Source organism: Lagenorhynchus albirostris, chromosome 1, assembly GCF_949774975.1.
Source record: "Lagenorhynchus albirostris chromosome 1, mLagAlb1.1, whole genome shotgun sequence".
Lineage (NCBI taxonomy): Eukaryota > Metazoa > Chordata > Mammalia > Artiodactyla > Delphinidae > Lagenorhynchus > Lagenorhynchus albirostris.
In genome coordinates, this window is record NC_083095.1 from 181,309,292 (window position 1) to 181,336,028 (window position 26,737).

At 45.1% G+C, this 26,737-nt stretch overlaps 1 protein-coding gene across 7 annotated transcripts in view; it reads left to right on the forward strand.

Annotated features, from left to right (window-relative positions):
- The window catches only part of KIAA1217 (KIAA1217 ortholog), a 330,037-nt gene that overhangs the window by 254,372 nt on the left and 48,928 nt on the right, over nucleotides 1–26,737 (forward strand). For 4 of the 7 annotated variants that reach the window (XM_060161598.1, XM_060161607.1, XM_060161576.1 and 1 more), the window contains 2 exons: nucleotides 17,141–17,190; nucleotides 23,631–23,797. In XM_060161598.1, coding sequence (XP_060017581.1) covers nucleotides 17,141–17,190; nucleotides 23,631–23,797 — 217 coding nt within the window. Of the gene's footprint in view, nucleotides 1–16,565; nucleotides 16,671–17,140; nucleotides 17,191–23,630; nucleotides 23,798–26,737 lie in introns of all 7 variants that reach the window. The other 3 variants (XM_060161618.1, XM_060161567.1, XM_060161584.1) reach the window with 1 other exon arrangement.

The window sequence follows — 26,737 nt, forward strand, 5'->3', positions numbered from 1 at the left end:
AAGTGATACAGAGAGTGATTGCTGTGAGTTCAGAAATGGGAGCATTTTCCTGAACTTAGGCTGGGCTGGAAGCCTTCATGAGAATGCCAAGATGGACTCGCATTTAAGGAATTTACATAATGGAATGAAAAGATAACATTTGGAAAGACAGATTGGTCTCTATTCAGAATTTGCTGTATTTCTTCCATTATGCTTCCTATAAAAATGACATCTAGATATGATGTTTTGGCAGTCTCAGAGCACATAGGTGCTGATAAATTGAATTACGATTTCATTCACCGGAATATAACTTTATGGTTAAGTCATATTTGCTAGTCATTCCTTAGGCTGCTGAGTTCATTCAAGAGCTGTCTGATAAACGTGATATTCAGCCAACTGACAAATGTCTGAAGCTAGCCCTACTCTTATCCAAGGGGTATTCTATCAAAAATACCAGTGGAATGACTGCCACAAGCTCTGTGTTACTTTAAACAAATCAGTTTCTCAAAAGGGAAAGCCATCCTCTGTCACTAATTAGGTGACATTAAAATGCACCCCTGTATCTCCTCTGAATATTCACGAGGTGCTGTCCATCAGACGCCTTAGGTCTGAAACCAGAAACTAAGTCAGAGCAACCTAAATGCTGTGAGATTCAGATAAGCCCCTTTCCTTGCCAACTGAAACGTCTTTCTTCAAAGAGAAGAGGAATAAATGTTTAGGTACAGGTTCAGCCTGGCAAGATCAACTCACTGCAGAATTGGTGTGATTATGACCCAACCTGAAGATGGGGCTCATCTAAAAACAGCCTGACGGCCCAGCAGCTGGATAATCCAGGGCTGCCATGATGTCCCAGCCATTTAACCCCTCTTGTGATTAGTTGTCCTGCTCTCTGGTGGAGTTTACAGAGATTACACTTGTCCTTATTTGAGTTTTGGACTTGATTTCTCATGAATGAAGTGACTCAAAAATATAGCCAGGTCTAAGCATTAATTTGAATTTCCAAAAATTGTGGGTCTTAAAAAGTCTTTATTGACTCTTACAGGGCCAACATGTATTGCCAGTGATACCTACTCTTTCTCCCTGTCCATCTTCAGAGCTGAAGGGATGCAATCTCTTTTTAAAGTTTATTTTCTTGAAGTATAGTTATTTACAATGTTGTGTTAATTTCTGCTCTACAGCAAAGTGATTCATATTCTTTTCCATTATGGTTTAATCACAGGATATCGAATATAGTTAGTTCCCTTGTTGTTTATCCATCCTATATATAATAGTTTGCCTCTGCTAATCCCAAACTCCCAATCCATCCTTCCCCTAACCCCCTTTCCCCTTGGCAACCACAAGTCTGTTCTCCGTGAGTCTATTTCTGTTTCATAGATAAATTCATTTGTGTCATATTTTAGATTCCATATGTAAGTGATATCATATGGTATTTGTCTTTGTCTGACTTACTTCACTTAGTGTGATAATCTCTAGGTCCATCCATGTTGCTGCAGATGGCATTCTTTCATTCTTTTTTGTGGCTGAGTAGTATTCCATTGTCTGTATGTAACACATCATCTTTATCCATTCATGTGTCAGTGGACGTTTAGGTTGCTTCCATGTCTTGGCTATTGTGAATAGTACTGCTATGAACATTGGGGTGCATGTATCTTTTTGAATTAGACTTTTCATCTTTTCTGGATACATGCCCAGGAGTGGGATTGCTGGATCATATGGCAACTCTATTTTTAGTTTTTTAACTGTTTTTTCAAAGTGGCTGCACCAATTTACATTCCCACCAACAATGTAGGATGAAGGGGTTCGATCTGTTAATTGCAGACTTTTAGAAGGAGAAACAGGACTCTTCCCAAAGGACCAATGATTGCTACTTCTCTGGTCAAATGATGTTTTCACTGTCATGCAGCCTCAGTTTTTTTTGTCTTTGTAATAAAGGCGTGTGTGTCCCTACTCCTGCAACAAGCACAGGGATCTAAGAAGACCAAAAAAAAAAAAGAAAGAGAAAGAAAAACCCACGAGAGAGACCAAGTACAGGAAATGCCTTCCTTCTTTTCCCTAGGAATCATTATCTTATCTCTTTGGAGTCCACCCTGAGAATCTGTGGATCAAAAGCAGGTGGGAAGGGCTTCCCTGGTGGCACAGTGGTTAAGAATCCGCCTGCCAATGCAGGGGACATGAGTTCGAGCCCTGGTCCAGGAAGATCCCACATGCTGCAGAGCAACTAAGCCCTTGTGCCACAATTACTGAGCCTGTGCTCTAGAGCCTGTGAGCCACAACTACTGAGCCCATGTGCCACAACTACTGAGCCTGTGCTCTAGAGCCCGCAAGCCACAACCACTGAGCCCGCACGCCTAGAGCCCGTGCTCCGCAACAAAGAGAAGCCACCATAATGAGAAGCCTGCGTGCCGCAACTAGAGGAAGCCCGTGTGCAGCAACGAAGACCCAATGCAGCCAAAAATAAATAAATAAATTTATTATAAAAAAAAAAACAGGTGGGAGTGGGGAGCTTCCTTCTGCAGCCCCCGTAGGATCACTCAAGAGACCATCACCCCGTATCCTCTGATACCTTCACTCATTGGAAGGTCAAATACAGGTCTGTATTCAAGTAGCCAGAACGTGAACAAACAGCTATTCATACTGGTTTGTACCTGTACAAAAAAAAAAAAAAGTGCTCTGTCACTTCCAGAGCAGGAATATTAAAAATTGCCCTCAGGGAAGAGGAAGAAAACGCAAAGCACATGATATCATAAGGCAGGGTGTAGGCTTGCCCTGGGGAGCGAAGGCTCTCGTCAACTGGGAAGTGGAGCCTCACCCCAGATGGTGGGTGAGTCACAGGAGGTGGCCCAGAGCCCTGCTGGGAGCCCTGGATGGGGGAGGGGGTACACGTGACCAGCTGTGTTTCCTTAGACCCTGCCTTGCCAGTAAGCCTCGGTGTCCTTGTTGTGACCAGGGGATGGCAACTAGGACCTCCTACGGGTTCTGTTGAAATGAAAACGGGTGTAAAATCGCTTTGTGAACTGGAAAGTTCTCCATAAATAAGAGACTTTATGACATACACCGTGAAGCCATAGCCCCTTTGCATAAAGGAGCAGTAGCGCACGGGCCGTTTGGAGACTGTGTGTCTGAGGCACTGTGTGTCCAGAGGCTGGCTTAGGTCCGTATTCTGGTCTCAGCCAGAACAGCCCGCCCAGACAGTAGGTTGTGAAATAGATTAAAGGCAACCTGGAGTTTTTCCAGGTGCAGTTGCTATGCTGCGCAGAAGCCTCCCCTCCCGGAAGTCAGCCATTGTGCCCGTCGGGAGCGCAGGCCCGGGCGTGGCTGAGCTTTGCCCAGCCTGCTGGGCCTGCCACACACTTTTTTTTTTTTTGCTTCAGTCAAGATCACCAGACCAGAATGGAAAGAAAACCAGGGGCGTCTAAAATAAGTTCCTTCTAACTAGACAATTGTGTGAGTCTAGAATTCTGCATCTGGCAGGATGCGGCTCTCCTTGGGTTATGGGGGTGAAGAGAAGGGGCGCCTCTATTTAACAAGGGGTGGGAGCCCCTTGGGGGAAGGCGGGCCGTGTTTCCTCTGTGTGCCAAGTTCATTCAGCTGCTTACGTTTCCTGCCGTGACCTCGTTCACTGGCTTCCTGTGTTTGAACTTCCTGGGACTTTTCTTGCCTCTGGCATTTTGCATTTACTCTTCCTTTGCCTTGTACTTCCTTCCACCTTCATCTACCTGGATGGCTCCTCCCTGACGTCAGGGCTTCACACGAAGGCCATGAGCTCAGCAAGGCACACCTACACACGTACCTGTGCACGTACACATAACCGTATGATTAGTATATCGATATTACAAATAATATATTACATTATAAACAAGTAATATCTGTATATATTTATATACATACATATATATATATATATATATATATATATATAGGCTTGGCTAAAAAGTTCATTCAGGTTTTTCTGTGATATTGTATGGAAAAACCCGAAGGAACTTTTTGGCCAGTGATATATATATACATATATATATATATATTTTTTTTTTTTTACTATGTTGTACCATTACTTTCAACCCCTAGAATGTAAATTCCACCAGGGTAAGCTCTTTGTTTTATTTATTTATTTTTATTTATTTATTTTATTGGAGTATAATTGCTTTACAGTGTTGTGTTAGTTTCTGCTGTACAATGAAGTGAATCAGCTCTATGTATACATATATCCCCTCCTTCCCACCTCCCCCACCTCCCACCCATCTAGGTCATCACAGTGCACCAAGCTGAGCTTCCTGTGCTTTATAGCATGTTCCCACTTGCTATCTGTTTTACACATGGTAGTGTATATATGTCAGTGCTAATCTCCCAATTCGTCCCACCCTCCCCTTCCCCCCGTGGGTCCACATGTCCCTTCTGTATGCCTGTGTCTCTGTATCTGCCCTGCAAATAGGTTCCTCTGTACCATTTTTCTAAATTGCACATAAATGCGATAATATACAATATTTGTTTTTCTGGCTTCACTCAGTATGACAGGCTCGAGGTCCATCCACATCTCTACAAATGACCCAATTTTGTTCCTTTTTATGGCTGAGTAATATTCTATTGTATATATGTACCACATCTTCTTTATCCATTTGTCTGTCAGTGAGCATTTAGGTTGCTTCCATGACCTGGCTACTGTAAATAGTGCTGCAATGAACATTGGGGTACATTTGTCCTTTTGAATTATGGTTTTCTCAGGGTATATGCTCAGTAGTGGGATTGCTGGGTTGTATGATAGTTCAATTTTTAGTTTAAGGACCCTCCATATTGTTCTCCGTAGTGGCTGTATCACTTTACATTCCCACCAACAGTGCAAGAGTGTTCCCTTTTCTCCACACCCTCTCCAGCATTTATTGTTTGTAAATTTTTTGATGATGGCCATTCTGACCGGTGTGAGGTGATACCTCATTGTAGTTTTGATTTGCATTTCTCTAATAATTAGCGATGTTGAGCATCTTTTCATGTTCCTCTTGGCCATCTGTATGTCTTCTTCGGTGAAACGTCTGTTTAGGTCTTCTGCCCATTTTTTAATTGGGTTGTTTTTTTGATATTGAGCTCCATGAGCTGTTTATATTTTGGCGATTAATCCTTTGCTGCTTTGTTTGCAAATATTTTCTCCCATTCTGAGGGTTGTCTTTTCGTCTTGTTTATGGTTTCCTTTGCAGTGCAGAAGGTTTTAAGTTTAATTAGGTTCTATTTGTTTATTTTTGTTTTTATTTTCATTACTCTAGGAGGTGGGTCAAAAAGATCTTGCTGTGGTTTATGTCAAAGAGTGTTTTTCCTGTTTTCCTCTAAGAGTTTTACACTGTCCGGTCTTACATTTAGGTCTTTAATCCATTTTAAGTGTATTTTTGCGTATGGTGTTAGGGAGTGTTCTAATTTTCAATCTTTCACATATAGCTGCCCAGTTTTCCCAGCACCACTTACTGAAGAGGCTGTCTTTTCTCCATTGTATGTTCTTGGCTCCTTTGTCATAAATTAAGTGACCATATGTACGTGGGTTTATCTCTGGGCTTTCTATCCTGTTCCATTGTTCTATATTTCTGTTTTTGTGCCATTACCATATTGTCTTGATTACTGTAGCTTTATAGTATAGTTTGAAGTCGGGGAGCCTGATTCCCCCAGCTCTGTTTTTCTTAAGATTGCTTTGTCTATTCAGGGTCTTTTGTGTTTCCATACAAATTGTAAAATATTTTGTTCTAATTATGTGAAGAATGCTATTGGTAATTTGATAGGGATTGCATTGAATATGTAGGTTGCTTTGGGTAGTATAGTCATTTTCACAATATTCTTCCAATCCAAGAACATGGTGTATCTCTCCCTCTGTTGGTGTCATCTTTGATTTCTTTCATCAGTGTTTTATAGTTTCTGAGTACAGGTCTTTTGCCTCCTTAGGTAGGTTTATTCCTTGGTATTTTATTCTTTTTGTTGCAGTGGTAAATGGGATTGTTTCCTTAATTTCTCTTTCTGATTTTTCATCATTAGTGTATAGGAATGCCAGAGATTTCTGTGCATTAATTTTGTATCCTGTGCCTTACCAAATTCATTGATTAGCTCTAATAGTTTTCTGGTGGCATCTTTAGGATTTTCTATGTATAGTATCATGTCACCTGCGAACAGTGACAGTTTTGCTTCTTCTTTTCCAATTTGGATTCCTTTTCTTTTTCTTCTCTGATTGTCATGGTTAGGACTTCTGAAACTGTGTTGAATAAGAGTGGTGAGAGTGGACATCCTTGTCTTGTTCCTGATCTTAGTGGAAACGCTTTCAGTTTTTCACCATTGAGAATAACGTCTGCTGTGGGTTTGTCATATATGGCCTTTATGTTGAGGTAGGTTTCCTCTATGCCCATTTTCTGGAGAGTTTTTTTTTATCATAAATTGGTGTTGAATTTTGTCAAAAGCTTTTTCTCCATCTGTTGAGATGATCATATGGTTTTTATTCCTTAATTTGTTAATATGGTGTATCTCATTGATTGATTTGCATATATTGAAGAATCCTTGCATTCCTGGGATAAATTCCACTTGATCGTGGTGTATGATCCTTTTAATGTGTTGTTGGATTCTGTTTGCTAGTATTTTGTTGAGGATTTTTGCATCTATGTTCATCAGTGACATTGATCTGTAATTTTTTGGTGTATTATAACGTCTAGTTTGGTATCAGGGTGATGGTGGCCTCGTTGAACGAATTTGGGAGTGTTCCTCCCTCTGCAATTTTTTGGAAGAGTTTGAGAAGGATAGGTGTTAGCTCTTCTCTAAATGTTTGCTAGAATTTGCCTATGAAGCCATCTGGTCCTAGACTTTTGTTTGTTGAAAAAGATTTTTAATTTCAGTTTCAATTTCATTACTTGTGATAGGTCTGTTTATATTTTCTAATTCTTCCTGGTTCAGTCTTGGAAAATTGTACCTTTCCAAGAATTTCTCCCATTTCTTCCAGGTTGTCCATTTTATTGACATATAGTTGTTTGTAGTAGTCTCTGATAATCCTTTGTATTTCTGCAGTGTCAGTTGTGATTGCTATTTTCATTTCTAATTTTATTGATTTGCATCCTCTTCCTTTTTTTCTTGATGAGTCTGTCTAAAGGTTAATCAATTTTGTTTCTCTTCTCAAAGAACCAACTTTTAGTTTCGTTGATCTTTGCTATTGTTTTCTTCATTTCTATTTCATTTATTTCTGCTCTGATCTTTATGATTTCTTTCCTTCTACTGACTTTGGGTTTTCTTTGTTCTTTTTTTCTATAGTTGCTTTAGGTGTAAGGTTAGATTGTTTGAGATTTTTCTTGTTTCTTTGGTGAGATTGAATTGCTATAAACTTCCCTCTTAGAACTGTTTTTTTTTTTGCGTCCCACAGGTTTTGGGTCATCGTGTTTTCATTGTCATTTGTGTCTATGTATGTTTTTATTTCCTCTTTGATTTCTTCAGTGATCTCTTGGTTATTTAGTAGTTCACTGTTTAGCCTCCATGTATTCATGTTTTTTACAGTTTTTTCCCTGTAATTGATTTCTAATCTCACAGCATTGTGGTCGGAAAAGATGCTTGATACGTTTTCAATTTTCTTAAATTTTCCGGCGCTTGCTTTGTGACCCAAGATGTGATCTATCCTGGAGAATGTTCTGTGTGCACATGAGAGGAAAGTGTATTATGCCACTTTCAGGTGGAATGTCCTATAAATATCAATTAAGTCTATCTGGTCTATTGTGTCATTTAAATTTTGTGTTTCCTTATTTATTTTCTGTCTGGATGATCTGTCCATTGGTGTAAGTGGGGTGTTAAAGTCCCCCACTATTATTGTGTTACTGTCAGTTTCCCCTTTTATAGCTGTTAGCATTTGCCTTATGTACTGAGGTGCTCCTATATTGGGTGCATATATATTTATAATTGTTATAGCTTCTTCTTGGATTGATCCCTTGATCATTATGTAGTGTCCTTCCTTGTCTCTTGTTAACATTCTTTATTTTAAAGTCTGTTTTATCTGATATGAATATTGCTATTCCCGCTTTCTTTTGATTTCCATTTGCATGGAGTATCTTTTTCCATCCCCTCACTTTCAGTCTGTATGTGTCCCTAGGTCTGAAGTGGACTTCTTGTAGACAGCATACATATGGGTCTTGTTTTTATATCCATTCAGCCAGTCTGTGTCTTTTGGTTGGAGCATTTAATCCATTTACAGTCAAGGTAGTTTTTGATATGTATGTTCCTATTACCATTTTCTTAATTGTTTTGGGTTTGTTTTTGTGGGTCCTTTTCTTCTCTTGTGTTCCTGCCTAGGGAAGTTCCTTTAGCATTTGTTGTAAAGCTGGTTTGGTGGTGCTGAATTCTTTTTGCTGAACTTTTGCTTGTATGTAAAGCTTTTGATTTCTCCATCTGAATGAGATCCTTGCCAGGTAGAGTAATCTTAGTTGTAGGTTTTTCTCTTTCATCACTTTAAGTATATCCTGCCACTTCCTTCTGGCCTGCAGAGTTTCTGCTGAAAAATCAGCTGATAACCTTATGGGGAGTCCCATGTATGTTATTTGTTGCTTTTCCCTTGCTGCTTTTAATATTTTTTCTTTGAATTTAATTTTTGTTAGTTTGATTAACATGTGTCTTGGCGTATTTCTCCTTGGTTTTATCCTGTATGGGACTCTCTATGCTCCCTGGACTTGGTTGGGTATTCCCTTTCCCACTTAAGGAAGTTTTCGACTATAATCTCTTCAAATATTTTCTCGGACCCTTTCTTTTTCTCTTCTTCTTCTGGGACCCCTATAATTCAAATGTTGGTACGCTTTATGTTGCCCTAGAGGTCTCTGAGACTGTCCTCAATTCTTTTTTCTTTATTCTGCTCCTTGGCAGTTATTTCCACCTTACTGTCTTCCAGCTCACCTATTCGTTCTTCTACCTCAGTTATTCTGTTACTGATTCCTGCTAGTGTATTTTTCAGTTCAGTTATTGTATTGTTCATCTCTGTTTGTTCTTTAATTCTTCTAGATCTTTGTCAAACATTTCTTGTATTTTCTCGATCCGTGCCTCCATCTTTTTCCAAGATTCTGGATCATCTTTACTATCATTACTTTGAATTCTTTTCCAGGTGGGTTGCCTATTTCCTCTTCATTTATTTGGTCTTGTAGGTTTTCACCTTGCTCCTTCATCTGTAACATATTTTTTTGTCATCTCATTTTTTTTTTTTTTTAATGGGTGGGATTGTGTTTCTGTCTTCCTGGTTGTTTGGCCTGAGGCTTCCCGCACTGGAGTTTGTAGGCTGTTGGGTAGAGCCGGGTCTTGGTGCTGAGATGAGGACCTATGGGAGATCTCACTCTGATGAATATTCCCTGGGGTCTGAGGTTCTTTGTTAGTCCAGGGGTCCTGACTCAGAGCTCCCACCACAGGAGCTCAGGCCCGCCCCCCGGCTTGTGAACCAAGATCCTGCAAGCTGCATGGGGTGGCAAAAAAAAAAAAAAAGGAGCAGAACAATAACAAAGAGTAAAAAATAAAATAAGATGAGAAAACTAACAGCTATGTTAGAAAAAATAAAAATATAGATGAAACAACAGCCAGAAGGTAAAACAGAACCACAGTAGCATACACACAAAAAAACAAACAGCTAGAAAAGGCCTTGGCTGTGGGAGGCGGGGCTTTGGTGGGGGCGGGGTTTAGGCTGGGGCGGGGTCTAGGTTTAGAACCCGCATGATTGGGAAAGGCCCTGGGGTGGGGGGGGGCTTAGGGTCAGCACGGCTGGAGGGGCCCAGGAACGCCTCTGGCCTCGAAGGCCAGAGGAGCAGGCCCAGGACCCCAGCAGGCTTTCTGGGCCCGAGTGGGCAGGGGAAACACTAGGTGCATTCCCCCCAGCCTCTGATTCCGGAGGCTCCTTCCCTGTTCGTCTCTCCTCTTCTCACTGTCTGCCCCACCCGCCCCATGACCCGTGCAGCTGGAGGGGGCCCTGAAAGGCAGGGGACCAGGCCTGGAAGCCCAGCAGGCTTCCCAGGGCCCAGGTGGGTGGGGTAAACTAGCCGCATCTCCCCTGATCCTCCGATCCTGGAGGGCCCCTCCCTGTCTGCCCCTCCTCCTCTTCTCCCCCTCCCTACACCCCTAGGACCAACATGGCTGGAGAGGGCCCCAGAAGGCGGAGAACCCAGCCCGGGACCCAGCAGGCCTCCCGAGGCCTGACTGGGCAGGGGGCTGGGTTCTCCCCCTCCCTACACCCCTAGGACCAGCATGGCTGGAGAGGGCCCCAGAAGGCGGAGAACCCAGCCTGGGACCCAGTAGGCCTCCTGGGGCCTGATGGGGCAGGGGAAATGCTAGCTGCACTCTCCCCTGATCCTCCAAGCCCCCGAGGGTCCCTCCAGGTGTGGGAACCCCTCCCCTTTCCCAGCCACCCCTCAGGGGCACCAGTCCCATCCAGCCTCCACTTTTCCTCCTACCCAGTCGCTCGGGGGATCCTCCTGTCTCCTTGAGTGTCGAGGTCCCCCACCAGCATCTGGCAGGTGCCCTAGTTGTGGGGAGACGTGAACTCCGTGTCCTCCCACTCCACCACCTTGACTCCACCAAGCCCTTTGTTTTATTCACCACTAATGCCCCAGCAGTTAGAATTGTGTCTGGCATAGTTGATGCCAGAAAAATCGTTGCTGAATGAATGAACTTGAAGGGATAAAAGGAAGCCTTACGTATCCATCAGGTTTTGCCTGTTATAATGTGCTTGTGCATGTATTTTCTCCTTTGCCCTCCTTCCCCATGTCACTGTAGGAGGACAGCCCTGTGGGACAGCTAAGGCAGTTGTTCTCCTAGTTTGATGGTTGAGGAAGCTGAGACTCAGAGACATGCAGTGATTTATGAGCACTGATTTGTATCTCCCCTTGAGTGTCTGTTGGCCAACTCAGCATGTCCAAAAACGAACTCCTCTCTTCCCATCTTGGGTATGACTACTTCTTTCATCCATTACTTGGGCCAGAAGCCTTGGTATCTTATTGATGCTGTCTCTCACATTCCACACGGGACAGCAGAGGATGCTCTCGGAGCTGTATCCGAAGATGCCCAGACTCCAGCCCTTGCTCTCGACCTCACTGCCACCACGCCAGTCAGTTTCTTCTCATCTGTTCTGCTCCTCAGTCATTCAGGGGCAAAGTCATACCAGCAGAGGGACAGCAAGGCTGAGAGAGAGGTCAGGACAGTGGAGAGTATGTGAGGGGGTCTCCCAGGTCCTTACCTGGCAGGAAAATTAAAAGGAATTCCCACACAGTATTGATGGCTGGCAGTGAAGGAGGTAAGGCCAGCCTGCAGGCAAAGAGCTGGTTTGTGTGAATGGGAACAGAAGACAACCGAAGATTGCTGTTCTTAAAGGGGATTTTGGAGTTTCAGATCTAGAACGTAAAACTGTATCAAGTAAGAATTTAAGGTCAGAGAATGTCTGAAGAAGAGCTTGGGGATCTTAGTGCCAAATTTCTGAAAGGGTTATTGGTGCGAATGTTGAAGCTCTCAAAGGTCATGGCCTGGGGTGTGGCAGCCAGGAGGCCAACTTCCTGTGCTGAGGTCATCCAGGGATGTGTGGGAATTTCCTGGATGCTGGTAGGGAACTTCAGGATGAGTAATTCAGAACCCAGAAGCAGGGGAGATGTTGAGGGTTTGGGCAGATGACGGATTGAAGTGGCAATGGGAAGATAGAACAGCCCTGGTCTCCTTTCTCCATGAGCAGAGGGCAGGGGGAGAGATAGCAGCCTTCAAGATCAGGGTTTTAGATGATATTTCTTCATGAGCCTCTGTGTGCCCCGTCCTCCTCTAAGGACTGAGGATGCAAGAAAAGGTGCGAGATGTGGTTGTTATCCCCAGGGAGCATGCAGTGGTACCCAGGCAGTACTGTTGCCTATGAAATATTTAGAGGTACGTGTCATTGTAGCCCCGTTGCAATTACCACTAACTCTGTTAATATCTCCCCAATAAATCTAGGTGTTTCCATGAGAAGTTAAATTTATTGGGCATTTTTAGAAGAATGTCCTTAGTTATCAGCTCTTTCACCAGTAGGTTACCTTTGGGCAGAAATAGAAAGCTCATGGCTCAGAGTCCTCCTTAAAGCTTTACCACAAATTCAGATCATTTGAACTCCAGTACTCTGTTGAATTCATCTAAAAACAGTGTCTTCAATTACACTGGATTTTTTTCCCTCATAGCAGAGAATCGGGGCATGAACAAACAAGGGCATGGCCTAGATTTCGACCTGTTCACTATTCAAGTTCTGGGAAAAACGCCTTCGGCACTGCCAAGACGAAAGGGTTTTAAGTCACTTAGATTGCACCTAGAAAAAAAAATTGACTTTGTGAAAGGCAGGCATTGCTTAAGAATGATGATACTTGCCACGTCCACAGCAGCTCACATGGTACCTAGCACATATTAAGTGCTCAGAAATGTTTGTTGATGACTCATTGACCATTTATCACTTTCTGAAGGGGAGAGAGTTGACAGGGAATGAGCAGGAACCAGAAAAATAATTACAAAATATTAGCACTAGAAGGGAATGATGGACCACCTAGCAAGTACTCTCAGAAAGCCAGCCCTGGTTACTATAGTGGCTGCTGACTATCCTGTACCACTACGTTCCAAAGTTAGTAACTGGTTACAAAGGTGAATGCGGACTTGGGACCTTGTCACATCAGCTTGGTTGGCTGGTGTCAGCCAGCTCCCAGCACTTTGGATATTTAAAAACATTACCTTAGGGGTTTATTATAGGGGAATTCTATTCTCATACTACTTGTTTTTTAATAGCCATTAATTTACCTAGATACACAATGATAAAGACTTAATTCAGGCTTAAGGAGGCCTCAGTCAGTCCAAAGACAAGTCCCCAGTCAAAAAACATTGAAAGTGAAAACTTAAATCAAAGTCGTATGAATGGACTCAACTGGCTAAAAATATCTCCCCAAATGCAGATTTTTTTTTTTTTTTCCTTCCCTGGACTCTGCAGACAAGAGAGCAGACCACGAGCAGACTGGGTTTTGCTTCATCTTCACAGGCAGACATGGGGCTCGCAGGAAAGCTGGTTGTAGCAACAGGAATTTAATACTGGGATCAGCACGTTCCTTGGATTGGATTTGAATTTTTTATTAATATTATGTTTGGACCCCGAGAAAATTCATTCAGCCAGCCCGACTTATGACACTAAATGACTAGTTAACCATACGTACTAATCACATAAATATGGTTTATGGAATGATATAAAATGGTTTCTGAAATCACTTTTAGACCATCTTTTCAACAGTAATTATACCTGCCCTGGAATACCTTAAACCAAGCGATACTGGCAACAATTAACTTAAGCATCTTTAGTCTTCTGATGATTATCGTACAAAATTGCCACTGCAATAAAATGACAGGGTTGTTTTAATTTCTCTTCTTCCACTGCATTTCTCTTTTTTCCCCTTTCCCATTAAAATATACTTCATAACATTTCATCATGGGAGAAGTCTGCCTAAGTTTCCAGTTGCTGAAATTTAGTTAAACCATAAAATTGTTTCCAGATTACCAACCATGAAATGGAAAGACAATCTTATTTATGAATTTATAAATCAGATAATCTCCCTCAAATGAATCCTGAAACCAGAAACACTTTGATGATTAAACAGGAGGGGAAAATTTTTCTCATTACCATGTGTCAAAAGAATTGTATTTCTGTGAAGTGGATTTGGCCAAGACGGTGAAACACGCATGTGCAATCCGTGTGCACAGCGCCTGGGGCATGCACTGTTTCCTGAGCAGGGGGAGAGAATCGCTCTCCCTCGACCGTCAAGCTCAAGTGTACTGAACTCTCAAGGTTCTGGCAGATCATGTCTCCTTCCTGGTGACCCCACTGGTGACATAGCCTGGCGGAGGCCACCCAAGGAGCATCCCGTCCTGTCCTCACAGATACAAAAAGGAGAACAAGCGTGTGGATATCTGGACTAAACGCAGGGCTGTTGCTCTGCAGCATCCAGACCCTCATCCTATGTCAACGTCATCCCTGGGTAGTCAGGAGACTGGGGCGCCGTTTGGGGGTTTTCTTTCTCTGCATCCTAAAACCGTTGTCTAGGGGAAGATGGGTGAGAAGCCAAGTACCTGCTGAGCCAAGGCGGATGCCAAAGGCGTGTACGAAGCCCTGTGGACACCCCTCTGAGAGGACCCACCTGTGCTGAACCACTCGGCAGTTCTCACCATGGTGATGAATCTGTTGATGGTCAATGTCTTGAATCTGGAATGATTCTAGTGCTTTGTTTCAGTTTTTAATGCTGCTGCCCTCCTTTGTTAGACCAGTTAATGAAAGCTGGTGACCAGAGAGGGACCAGAGAGTACACTGATTTAGCCCTAATCAGGACCGTGCCTAGGCCAGCACTGGAATCCGTCTGCCGTTTCTCTCCCACCAGACTCTTGCTTATTCTCTGCATCTGTGGACTTACCTACTGTTTACATCTCTTAATGTGATTGTCTCTTGAGTGTAGTCAGTCTCCGCACCTTCGTATCCTGCACTACAGCTTCACAGAACCCGTTAAGCCTCTTCCTAACCAAAGCTGTCTAGACCCTAAGAATGTCCTGCCATTTTAAAAGAAATGAAATCCTTTGCATTTGCCTAGGATTGAATAAGAGCGTTAAACTCGTACATCTCGGGGTAGCTCTCCGCCACTCTTAGGGTCTTGAGTTTGGCTTCCAGCCTTACTGTGGGAAGAATGGGGGTTCTGGACAACTTCTACCTGGAACTCAGCAGGTCCTCCCAGAAGTGGTCCATTTCCCAAGAGCTCATTTGTGTGAGTCTGTACCCCTGACACATGGAGACAAGCCACCACCCCATCGCTTCTGAGCTGCCATGCAACTTGGGTCTGATAAACTTGGAATCTCCCATGGGTATTTACTAACCTGCTTTCGTGAGTGGAATTTCTTACTTATTTTTCTCTTTGGCAATGCACTGCTTAATGGCAGACAGGCCGCCAAGAATACACGTATAACTGAAAATGCTCTGCAGCTCAGAGGTTTAGCGTTCACAGCTATGCCTGAAAACACTTGGAAAGTCATTCCGGGTAGATGCATATCTCTTCTCACTGTTTGAGATTTCTTCTTTCCACACTATTAGAACAAAGAGATCATACTATTAATGCTTAATTTTTCCCCCCAGTGGGTTGACAACCATTAACTCTCCAGACTGCACGACTTACATCCAAGAAACCCAGTATTGTGACACAACCGTCCATTTTAAACTAAAGAAAATGCATGGAATTCTGAAGTCAGAAGCTTGCGATTGTGAAATGACTCTCAATGGGTTTTTTTTTACGGCACTAAGAGTTATATTCCAAAGGCAAAACGCAAGACCAAAAAGTTGTGTATGAACAAAATTACCCTTGAAAGTCCTCTTGATTGCCATGAAGTTCAAGATACAGATACAGCATCTCTCGTGAAGTGCAGCATATCAGTTATTTTGTTCTAGTGAAAGAACAGACCCCATGACTTTTTCTGTTGGGTACCAGGTAAAGCAGTTGGCTTGTATTTAAAAGCCACAGTGTCTGAAAGTGCTGTTTGTAGCCCAGGAATCATCACCATTGCTCATACTACAAGAGGCCCATGGGACTGAGACCCCCCGTGAAGAATGGGGTCCCTTTTCTGTCTCAGGCTGGGACTAGACACTTGCTGATGGCATACGATGGCAGTCCAGGTGTCCACACTGTTCTGACTCTTCTCCCTTCTCTCTTTTATTGTCCTGAACTACCAAGTAGGTGTAACTGAATTCACATGCCAGTGCGTGTGTGATGGCCGTCCTTAGCAGAGGTCACTCTGTGGTGGTGATTAGATAATGTGTTGGGAATACTGGGAATAGTTCCTTGGCGCTGCCATTGTCTGACGTACAGAAATGGGAGCCAGTTTCAAAAGCTACATGCATTGTGCGTAGCCCCGGAGAGCCCTGAACAGAGAGGTGTGGTGTCTGTGCATAATATCAAAATCGGGAAGAGTTTTTATTTAGGTCTTGAGATAACCGAGTTGTTAGGGGTATTTGTTTTCCTGCTTGATCCTGTAAAAGCCCCCAGGTTCCTATGACATTGAGTTGAGGACCCTCTACCCTCAAGGAAGACATTGATGTCAAGCACACTTTTCCGTGTTCGTAAGAGACATTCGCTTTGTGTTGCTCTTGGGCTTTACAACAAGTTTTACTCCAGACACACAACGAACATCTCCATCGTTTACACCAAAGTCAGTCAGCAGCCTCCCAGCTGCGGGGAGGAACACAGCTCAGAAGTGGCCTAGGGTCCCCCTGGTGCAGAGGTCAAATAGTAAAAGAAGGGCAGAAAGGCTCAAACACACAAAGATGCACAAAGAGAATTATTTCCAAGCTTCTCCGTTTTCCATGAGGCCTCTGCTGGTCTGTCCAGTGTCTTTTCAGTAAGGTCATCGGGTTAATACTAAACTCTGTCCATCAAATCTTGAGCTCAGTGGGAATGTGCAGGCTCGGTAGCTTCCCCGAGCCAGGTTGGGGTGAACTTTGGAGGCCTGCTAAGTGGAACTTTTATAACCCTCAGATGATCATTCACCTAGACGAACCAGTCTGAAAGTCAACATAAGCTTTAACAAACAATTCTCTTGTTTTACAGAGAGAGGATGCAAGCCATGGAGAAACAGATTGCCAGTTTAACTGGCCTTGTTCAGTCTGCGCTTTTTAAAGGGCCCCTTACAAGTAATAGCAAAGATGCATCTAGGTAAAAAAAAAAAAAAAAAAAGCAAACCAATTCAAAGTAATTCAATCTGTTTCTCTTTAATGATTAAGATCATTCATTCATTCCAATCGTTTTCTTGTAATCATTTCAAGGCTGAAAATACCCGCATCTCTATGAATCATGGTTTGTTTGCTTGTGTATTTCTGGTAATTCTTTGGCCCAAGAAGGGTAAATGGGCTTCCCAGTGCATGTGGCTTCATGGACCACTGTGCAGTGCCTGCCGCCACCATCCACATGTATCCACATCCTCCGTCATCTGAGGGCCATGAGCGTGCCTCAGCTGCACACCTGGGAAGCCTTTTCCATCCCGGCCAGTAGTGGTGCTGACGCTGAAATACCTTCATTGCTTAATACCCTCACTAGCTGCTGCTGATTGCTTAGAATAGTGAATGGAAGGGGGGGGAAACGCATTTGGGAAACCGGATCGCTGACTCTCTTTTTCTTTCCTTCAGCGAGAAAATGATGAAAACCACAGCCAGTAAGAACCACACAGATGGTGCAGGTGAGTGTCCTCCAGACCTGCAGGAGGCCTGGACGGTGCCTTTGATGAGCCTGGTTTGCTTCCAAGCGTATTAACCTCTCCCCAAGTCACCTATCTGATGCAACTTCAGAGGCTCTGGGGTAACTCCCTGCACCACCCCTTCCCTGCTTAATGCTGAAATTCCAGATGAGTCATTAGTTTGCAGGGGGCGGTCTTTAGTCCTCTCCCTTCAGTCTTCATTCATTTATTCACTTCCTCATTCATTTATTCATTTATGAGGCCATATATCCAACAAATGCTTATATGCCTGATACTGGACCAGGGCAGTGGACATCACTAGGACGAGGCTCCCTGCTCCCTAATCCAATGCAGAAAATGGATCTGGGACAGGTCATTATATGTGTGCTGAGTGTTAAGAAAAAGTGCAGGATGAATGTTTACCCAACAGAGCTGGCCTCAACCAAGGCCATTTCCCTGAGGAAGTAAAACAAACTGAGGCCGAAAGGATGAGGACAGAAGGAAAGAGCCATTCAGGTAGAGAGCAAAGCATGTACAGATGTTGTGGTGAGGAATTTAGATACTATTCTAAGTGCAGAGGGAAGGCAGTGGAAGGTTCTACAGCGGGGAAGGGCCTCAGCCCAGCTGCAGGATGTGACCGGATGAGAAAGGGGCACGAGCTGATAGGGTGCCCCCATGGGTCAAGGCAGGAGAAAGAGGCGTGCTTGGACCAGGGCCTGCTTTCAAATGCCAGCAACCCCTCAAAGAGGCCCCAGTTATAGCCCCTGTGCCCTTTACTAGTATCCAGGTATATTTGATGTCCATCTTATCCTGCAGACTCAAGGTGGGCCTCTCTCAAGAATATGAAGTCTTCCCTTCCCTTGGGTTAGAAATAGAAATCGTCACCAGGGACATGCTTGGCTACTGAATTACTCAGAAAGCATGTGGCAAGTTGGGTGAAACCCCTAATTCGGAGGAAGCCCCACAGAGTGTAGTGCCACACGGTAGAATGGACAGAACTGGGGACTTCAGTTGAGACGTCTATTGGTCCTGGTTCCGCTCCAGCCAAGTTCAGGCCCTTCAGCCATAAAGCCAGCAGGGCTGCTCTTCCAGCATTCCAAGTCCTCATGGGATTGGTTGGTTTACTTAGAAATCAGTCAGTGACCTTGGTGGCAGCCAGAGAATCGTTTCATGGAAATTGCTGAGCTTGTCTTCATAGCAACTGCCAGGTTGCTTTGGAGATATTTATTCATCTATTTTCTGATCTATTATGAACCTACAGAAAAAAAGGCACCTACTGAACTCGTAGAAACAGCAGAAGGGTGGTTGCCAGGGGTGGGGGACATGGGAGATGTTGGTCAAAAAGTACCAACTTGCAGTTAGAAGATGAATAAGTTCTAAGGTACAGCATGGTGATTGTAGATAACAGTGTTGAACTATATACTTGAAAGTTGCCAAGAGAATAGGTCTTCAATGTTCTCACCCCAAGAAAGACATGGTAATTATGTGACAGGATGGGCGAGTTAGATAATAATCATGTGGCAATGTGTAAGTGTATCCAGTCAACACATTGTACACCTTAAAGTTGTACAGTGTTACATGTCAATTATAACTAATAAAGTTGGGGGGTTGGGAGGGGGAAGCTACCAAACACTAAAACATTTCACTCCTCTGGATCCTATTCTAGAAATTATTCATATCCAATACCATTGTTCTAATCGATATGTACATGCTGTTTTGTATTCTTCTTTATTCCTTTTGGTAAAATAATAATTAATAGTAATAATAGGAAGCATTTAGTGAAGTTTCCTATGTACCGGGCACTGTTCTAAGTGCTTTTCTAACCTGAACTTGTTACCCCCTGACGCAGCCTCGTGGGACAGGTACACTCATGATTCCCATGTTCCAGATGACGACACTGAACACACATCCGTACACACGTGACACACATCAGCGTGCTCCACCAAGCATGACGTGCTATCTCATGACATCACGATACCTCATCCTTTTGTGTTAAAGTGCCCCAGTCCCTTTAAAGAAATGTAGGTTGCTTCATTTCTTCGTTTTGAAAAAGTTTGCAAATGTCTTTTTTCAAGCATGGGGGAAGGAGCAGGTGTCATTTCTTTGGGATGCATTTCCCAGAGTGGAGTTAATAAAGCCAAAGGGACAAACAGCTCAGTGGCACTGGTGACACATGCCAGTTCTCTCTTCTGAAAGGCTGGGCCAATTTTCGATGCCACTGGCAGCACACACGTGGGTTTGCTCCCCTGCGTCTCTGCTGAGGTTGGTCTTTCTCATTCTAATCTGTCGGCTACATGTGGTCCACAGGGCTTTCGTTGCCATAGCAGCCTTGTACGGCGTGCAAAATACGTTCTTCCAGAATCCTACGAAGTTAGCGACGAGAAGTATTATCCCTGTTCTGTAGACAAGTACACGGAATTATATAGTAAGTCAAGGAAGCTCATTTGGCCAAGGGTACATGAAAAAGGGAAACCCAGACTTGCTGTTACTTTAGGAATATTTGGTTGACCGTGGGTATAAGAGAACAGAAGGAACTTCCCATTTCACGGTCATAACCTGTGTTTTATAGTGTATTATATCATTTAAACACATAACCCTGTAAAGAAGATGTTAGCTGTGGAGCTAGTAAGATATGCAGCCAGTCTGGCCAACCCCAAACCCATTAAATTCCCATCAAATGTGTACTTAATAAGATATACCTGACTGAAGTAAGTTACCTAAGAGCGGACTTGGTAGGAGGAAGAAGAGGCTGTTGCCTGGAGAGTGTGAGGTGCAGGGAAAGGGAGGTTCTGAGGATAAGCTGCCTGACTCTCCTCCCTATAGAATGTGACCACCCCACATGTGGGTTCGGAGAGTGGGTCCCAGGTCCTGTGACTAATCTGAAGCAGAACTCATTTACCACTCGGGGTCCGCACCCACCAGATCAGCTCCATCCATAGATTTTGGGGCACCTGCCTATAGCTCTCAGCCTGTCACCACTGCCACCTGCTGCCACTCCAGGTGGGGCTCCTCCCCCTCGCTCTGCTTAGAGAAATAATCACAGCCAGGGCTTCCCTGGTGGCACAGGGGCTAAGAATCCGCCTGCCAGTGCAGGGGACCCCCGGGTTTGAGCTCTGGTCCAGGAAGATCCCACATGCCGCAGAGCAACTAAGCCCGTGCACCACAACTACTGAGCCTGTGCCCTAGAGCCCGTGAGCCACAACTACTGAGCCTGCGTGCCACAACTACTGAGGCCCACGTGCCTAGAGACCATGCCCCGCAACAAGGTGCCGCTGCAGTGAGAAGCCCGCACACCGCAACGAAGAGTAGCCTCCACTCACCGCAACTAGAGAAAGCCCACGTGCAGCAACGAAGACCCAACACAGCGAAAAATAAACTAAATTTTTTAAAAAATTTTAAAAAAAGATAATCACAGCCAATCACAGTGGGGTCCTTCCGTGCCAGACACCAGGCGGAGCAGTTTATGTGTTAATTCCATCATCCTGCACAATCACCCTTACAACCATTTTACAGATGAGGAAACTGAGGGAGAGAGAGAGAGGTTAAGTCAGTTGCCCAAGGTCACACAACTAGGAAGTGGATGCTGAGAATGACTTCCAGGTTTCTGGTTTAAATACTTGAGTGAATAATAGTGCCATTGGCTAAAATGAGTTCAAAAGAGATTTGGGGGAAATAAGTAGAAATAATAAATTCAACCTGCTTGTGGAAAAGTCCTGTAGCAGCATGAAGGTATGGGGACGGGGCTGTAAAGAGAATCGTGTGCTGGAGGCAAAGATGTGGAGGACCTTGGCAGGTGGCGTTGTGGAAGTGACCTCCCTTGAAGTCATGTCCAGTGAGAGAAGAAGCAGGCCAGGATTCAGAAGGTTGGCCGAGGAAGAAATTAGGAAAGAGGCTGGCCAAGATGGGCTGTGGAGAGGGAAGAAGACGAGGGAAAGGAAAGTTTCAGTTACTGAGAAGGAAAGGAGTGACTGACGAAGCCCAGCATCACATCAGGGTGCCATGATGGCAACGCAGCGTCTGTTGGATTGACAGCTGACCACTGGTCACCTTCTAAAGGGCCAGTGCAGTGAATGATGGAGTTGGAAACCGGACTCAGTGGATTAAGAGGTTATAGATGAGGAAATTTTATACATGAGCATAGGTTCCATAAAGAAACTCGGTTGTGAAAGACATATTTTAAACCCGTTATCGGTACTCAATTCTCGCAGATGGCGCGTGAACTTGAGCCCCTCCTCCACGGAGGATGTCGGCAAGGTGCGACGGTGACCTCAGGATACACGAGGAGAAGCACGATTGTTGAAGGAATATGTGCCTTCATTTGGCTGAGGAATTAGCAGGACGGTTCTCATTCCCGAACAGGAGTAGCTGGCTAGCGCAGTGTCATTTTTGTTGGAGAAACACCTTGAGGGTGTCATCATTTGTACAGATGAAGTTGTGTGGTGAGGGTAGGGGGGGTGTGCGTGCACGCATGCGTGCGTGTACACACACACCTGTGCCTGAGAATGTGGAGTGATGATAAAGTAACCTGAGTCTTAAAGGAAGACTTCCAGTTCATTGTCATCCCCTCAGAATACTTGTTCTTGAAGTATTAACTTCAAGTATTAACTTGAAGTATTAACCGTGTTAACTCGGACAGGCTGCTGTTACTGGAAATGTTCCTGGATGTTCTTGCACTGAGGACCTTCACAGTTAGGGAACCCTCTCTGGAATAACTACAGAGATGGCAAATCCTGCTCTTTCGAGGGTGATGTTGATCTGGGGGATGGTCAAAAGTCGGTCAGAGTCATGACTGGTGATGACGCAAGTGGCCAGTTGGGCTCATAAAGATAACAAAAAGCTCACCGTCTGGTCTGCTGGGTCTCCTTTGTAAATCCTTCAAATGCTTTCCCATGTGTTCCCCCGACTCTCCAAGGGGGCCACGAGAGGTGGGAGACCAGTTCCGTTGGGACGGGCGCCCAGGGGTGAGGAATTTGGTGCTCCGTCAGCTCTCCGTTGGCACTGCTGAGGCCACGCAAGTCAGAGGACGGTTTCGAGGCACTTCCTTGCTCACTGGCGCACCGTCCATGGCCGTGGCAGCAGCTTGCGGGGCTGTGCAGTCTGGGGAAGGACAGGTCTCCACGGCTGTTGAGCGTAGATGGAAAGAGAGGCTGCTGTGCTCTAAGCACTCCAGGTACACAGAGCAGCGAGAGGTTCTGCCGTGCAAGGCCGGCCTGAACTAAGCAAACCTTCCACTTTGTCCCTTACGGGAAAGAGAGCTGAACAGCCCCTTCAGGTGTGAGTGAGTTGTGTGTGTGTGTGTTGTGGACTCCTTGTCTTCTCTCTACTTGAAGCCTCTTCCACAGAATTGCATTGTCCTAAAAAGGAAATAGCATCTCCCTTTGATTCCCACACCTTGCCGATCCTGTGAGTGCTACCTGGGATCCTTGGGGGACATTTTTAAAACAGACTTGGTCAAATCAGGCCCTTCCCAGGTGGACTTAGGAACTACATGAGGATGATTTAAGTTGCACTCGGGGAGCAGAAGTTTATGGCAGCAACAAAACTGTTGAGGAAGAGTTTCTCTCTGCTGCCTCTTTTTTTGATTCTTCTCCTCGAGAATATTCGCGTCATGCCTGATTTTCTCACTAAAGGAGGTGTACGCAGAGGTCCTGCTTCCTTGGGGCTGGAAACCCGAAGGGAGCACCCAGTTCCTATTAGTTTCCCCTTGGTGATCGGCCACATCTCTGCCCAGAACTAAGTGGGTGTTCTTGGGATACATCTGCCTATAGGGAATAGTCACAGGAAGCAGCCTGTGTTAGGGCACAGAGTTTTAAGTTATTTTTTCTATTATAAAATTATAGGGAATTCTCTGGTGGTCTAGTGGTTAAGACTCCGTGCTACCACTGCAGGCAGCATGGGTTTGATCCCTGGTCTGGGAAATAAGATCCCACAAGCCATGTGATGCAGCCCCCCGCCAAAAAAATTATAGATATTCACTATGCAAATTTTAAAATACAAAAAGTGGTGATATCAAAAATAGAAAACTCACAGAATACCACCAGCTAACGTTACTGTTAACACTTTGTTATATGTACATCTGTCTTTTTTCTGTGCGAACCCGTGTGTTTAAAGAAGACACATGGATAGATAGACAGACAGCTAGGTTCCTTAATATGGCATCATGTTGTACATACCGCTCTGTAATCTCCCTTCCTGTAGCACCAAACTTCTAGAACATGACTTCTACAGACTACACCCTATAACACTGCATGCACGTTCCTTAATTTATTTAAATTCGATTCCCTCTTTTTGCCCTTTAGAGAACCAGTGTCATTTTTCATGATTCTTTTCATCATGAAGGAAATGGGCATTTTCAGAGTTACCGGTAGTCTGTTGGGATGGGACTTGAAGCTTAGACTTTCCTTCCTGGCATTCTCAGGGACTCTGCTGCTCTTTTCTCCTAGGAACTCCCCAGGTTTCCGGCGGGAAGCCTCTTGGCGCCCTGGAGTCCTCGGGGCCACCCAGCCAGCTCCCGCCTGCTGCCACCTCCGCCGCCCACATGAGCCTGCTCGACATGAAGAGGAATGTGGCCGAACTCAGGCTCCAGCTGCAGCAGATGCGACAGCTCCAGGTACAGACCGTGTTCCCTGTGGATGGTGTCCGCTGACTTAATGGCCCACAGTCAGCTTCCTCCTCCTCCCATCGGCCTCCTTCCACATCCCTGGCCCCACGGCACCTTCTCGGGGTTCTTTCCACCATCCTTTCTAGGGATAACTGAGGACCGGGGTGCAGGCGCCGTTCCGCAGTGGTCTCCTCTCCCACGCACGTAATCTTGGTCTAGAGCCTTCCACTGCAGTGGTGGTCTGTAGCCTCTTCTCTAAGCTGGGTGAGCTTCTACACACGAGAAAAGCATTAAGCCTGTGCTTTTTGGAGGAGAGCGGAAAGCAGAAGAGCCCGTGGAGCTTTCTAAAGCCAGTTACGACTTCCTGCCTCACAGTGTTTAGCTCTTCGCTCTTCCCCACTGAGCATGTGCAAAGGTGCTGCGGGCAGCTCGGGTGTTTTGCAAGGAGCTATGATGTATTTAGAAACAGGAGTTCAGACCGGAGGGTGAATTCCTAAGGAAGAGGAGCCATCGTGGATGGCTTGAGAAGAACATCTGCATTTTATTTGGGTGTGTGTGTGCGCCGCAATATTCTCCTTACTCGCTCCCATTGTTAGGAATCTAGGCACTACACAGGAAGCAAAGGGCAGGGGAAAATGACCCTTCGTGTCACGGGTCTTGGTGAACGAATCCCATAAATCTGACGAGGCAGGGCGGTGAGGACCTGGGAGGAGGGTGTACCTTTGTGAGATCATCTGTCTGCTCCACGGATGAGTCTCCCGTCTCTCTGCCCTTGGTGGCGGGTTGATGAATGTGCACGTAGCGCTGGCTTAGACTATACCCAGGCATCCTCCTGGACTTCGAGAAGCTCCCAGTGCAAACGTTAGTACAAGGCGCACGTAGCCAGGAGCAGCCACACAGCCGTGGTGCCCTCCGTGGGTTGCAGGCTCCTGTGCTGGTGCGTCCAGGAAGGAAAGGGCTTCAGAGCACAGCTGCCCTCTCCCTTCAGCTCGCCGATGCACGAGTCCTGCATTTTCCACAGCCTGAGGAAAGCTTAGAAGATGATTTCCCCTTGCCCTCTACCTACTGGAGAACAAACAGGAGGGGAAGGTAGCTTGAGAGCCTGCCTTGAGGTCCCATCACCGAGCAGGCTGCTCATGCTTAGGTCCCCAAAGGCTACTCTGCCTCTCAGGCAACGTCCCAGACTCCTGGACAGCCCATGCAAATTCGCTTAAATCCTCTTCTGAGTCGTGTCACCGGGGAAGTTCCCCATCCTTTACGTTCGCTTCTCCTTGCTTTGTGATTTTAAAGACACTTTGCAGTGAGATGAAGTGTACAGGTTGGGCTGAGGGTGTGTGCAGGGTGCCAAAATCCAGTGCCCACAGTGTCTGGCGTTAACTTGAGTGGACGAGGGACAGTGACAAGTTGGCCTCTCTAAAGGACAGTTGCCACTCAGCTCCAGGCAGCTCTTGACCTGGTAGAATGAGAGTCCATTGTTTCTAGATGTTTCAGTATTTCAAGAGAATCTGGAGGTTTTATATAAAATACCTGTACTCATTCTAAAAATGTTGGAAGGTAATTTAAAAATCAGTTCTTTCGTACTCTGCAGGCCAGAGAGGGTCTGTGGGCTCCCAGGTTCTTACCTGGGGGTTGTGGAGGTTAAGCCCCCATCTTGCGCTGCATCTGCCTTTTAGTGCCACCTGCTGGTCATTTGGAAATTGTGCACTCCTGGTTGGACCTTCACAAGAAAAAAATTCCTAAATGCGCCGTGTGTATGGTAGTTCCTACTGCTTTCAAAAGTGAGCATCTGCTGGTTTGGGGCAGAGGTGGAATTGCCCTGAGGTGTGGCGAATTTGATACCTAGGCCGTGATGTGTGAGGCTGCAGCATCACCCTGCTGGTGGCCGGCAGTGTTTGGTCCTCTGGCCAGGGGGGAGGGCTCTCCCACAACTTGCCGCTCCTTGTAACCCATGAACTGGGGAGGCTCAGTTGCAGAATCACAGCTTCTCAAACAAAGAGGTTCTCTAGTCAAGTCCGGGACACTGTCTTAACCACGCAGTTTTCTTTATTGCCCCAGAGCTGCTCAGCTTTCCTGGTTTCTGGGTAAAGGACACCGAGCAGGTGTGCTCTTGAGCTGAGACGTTGGTACAGTTCTAAAGCACAGGCACGTGGGGGAAGAGAAGCACTTTGTTTCCTAACCTGGATGCTCTTATTTCTACCTCGGTCTTGGCATCCTCCGTGCCCCCATCAGCTTTGAGGGGAGTCTATCTGAGACAAAACCAGTTTAGAATAATTAAGCTATCTCAGCACCAATCCCCCCTCAGCACATGTATTATACACCAAAAGTAAAGTGCAACCCCCCAAAATGATTATAAGCCCAATAATGGAGCTATGATTAGAGAGCTCCGAAACTCCAGAACAGTCTCAAAAGAACAAAAATTGAATTAGAAATTCAAATGTTCTTTGAACTGTGTTATAAAATAGTGAAAATGAATGAAATCTGTTTGTGCTTGGCAGCCGGCTCCAGTAATTAGATAATTAAATCAATGGGGAAATCCTAGACTGTCAAGCATACTCTATTTGAGCATTTCATTTGCAGAACTGATGGATTATTCTCCAAAGCAGAAATTTGATGCAGGCATTGTGGGCCGTATAGATTTAAATAGGGCAAAGAGAAGGTTGAGGGAGGTGAAGGAGCCTGAGAAAATGATGCAAAAAAACGTGAAAACTTCGCTCCTGTCTTCCTGCTCACCAGTCTCGCGTGAGTTACCAGTCTCAGAGAACGGTTCTTAATCCTGGCTACGCATTAGAATCACCTGAGGCCTTTCACAGAAATATTGATACCCAAACACCCCTGCCAGAGTCTGACTTCATTGGTATGGGTCAAAGGCCAAGCACTGGTGGTTCTAGAACGTTCCAGGGTGAGAACTACTGCTCTCAGATAGTATGAGCTCTCAGTCCATTGAGATGC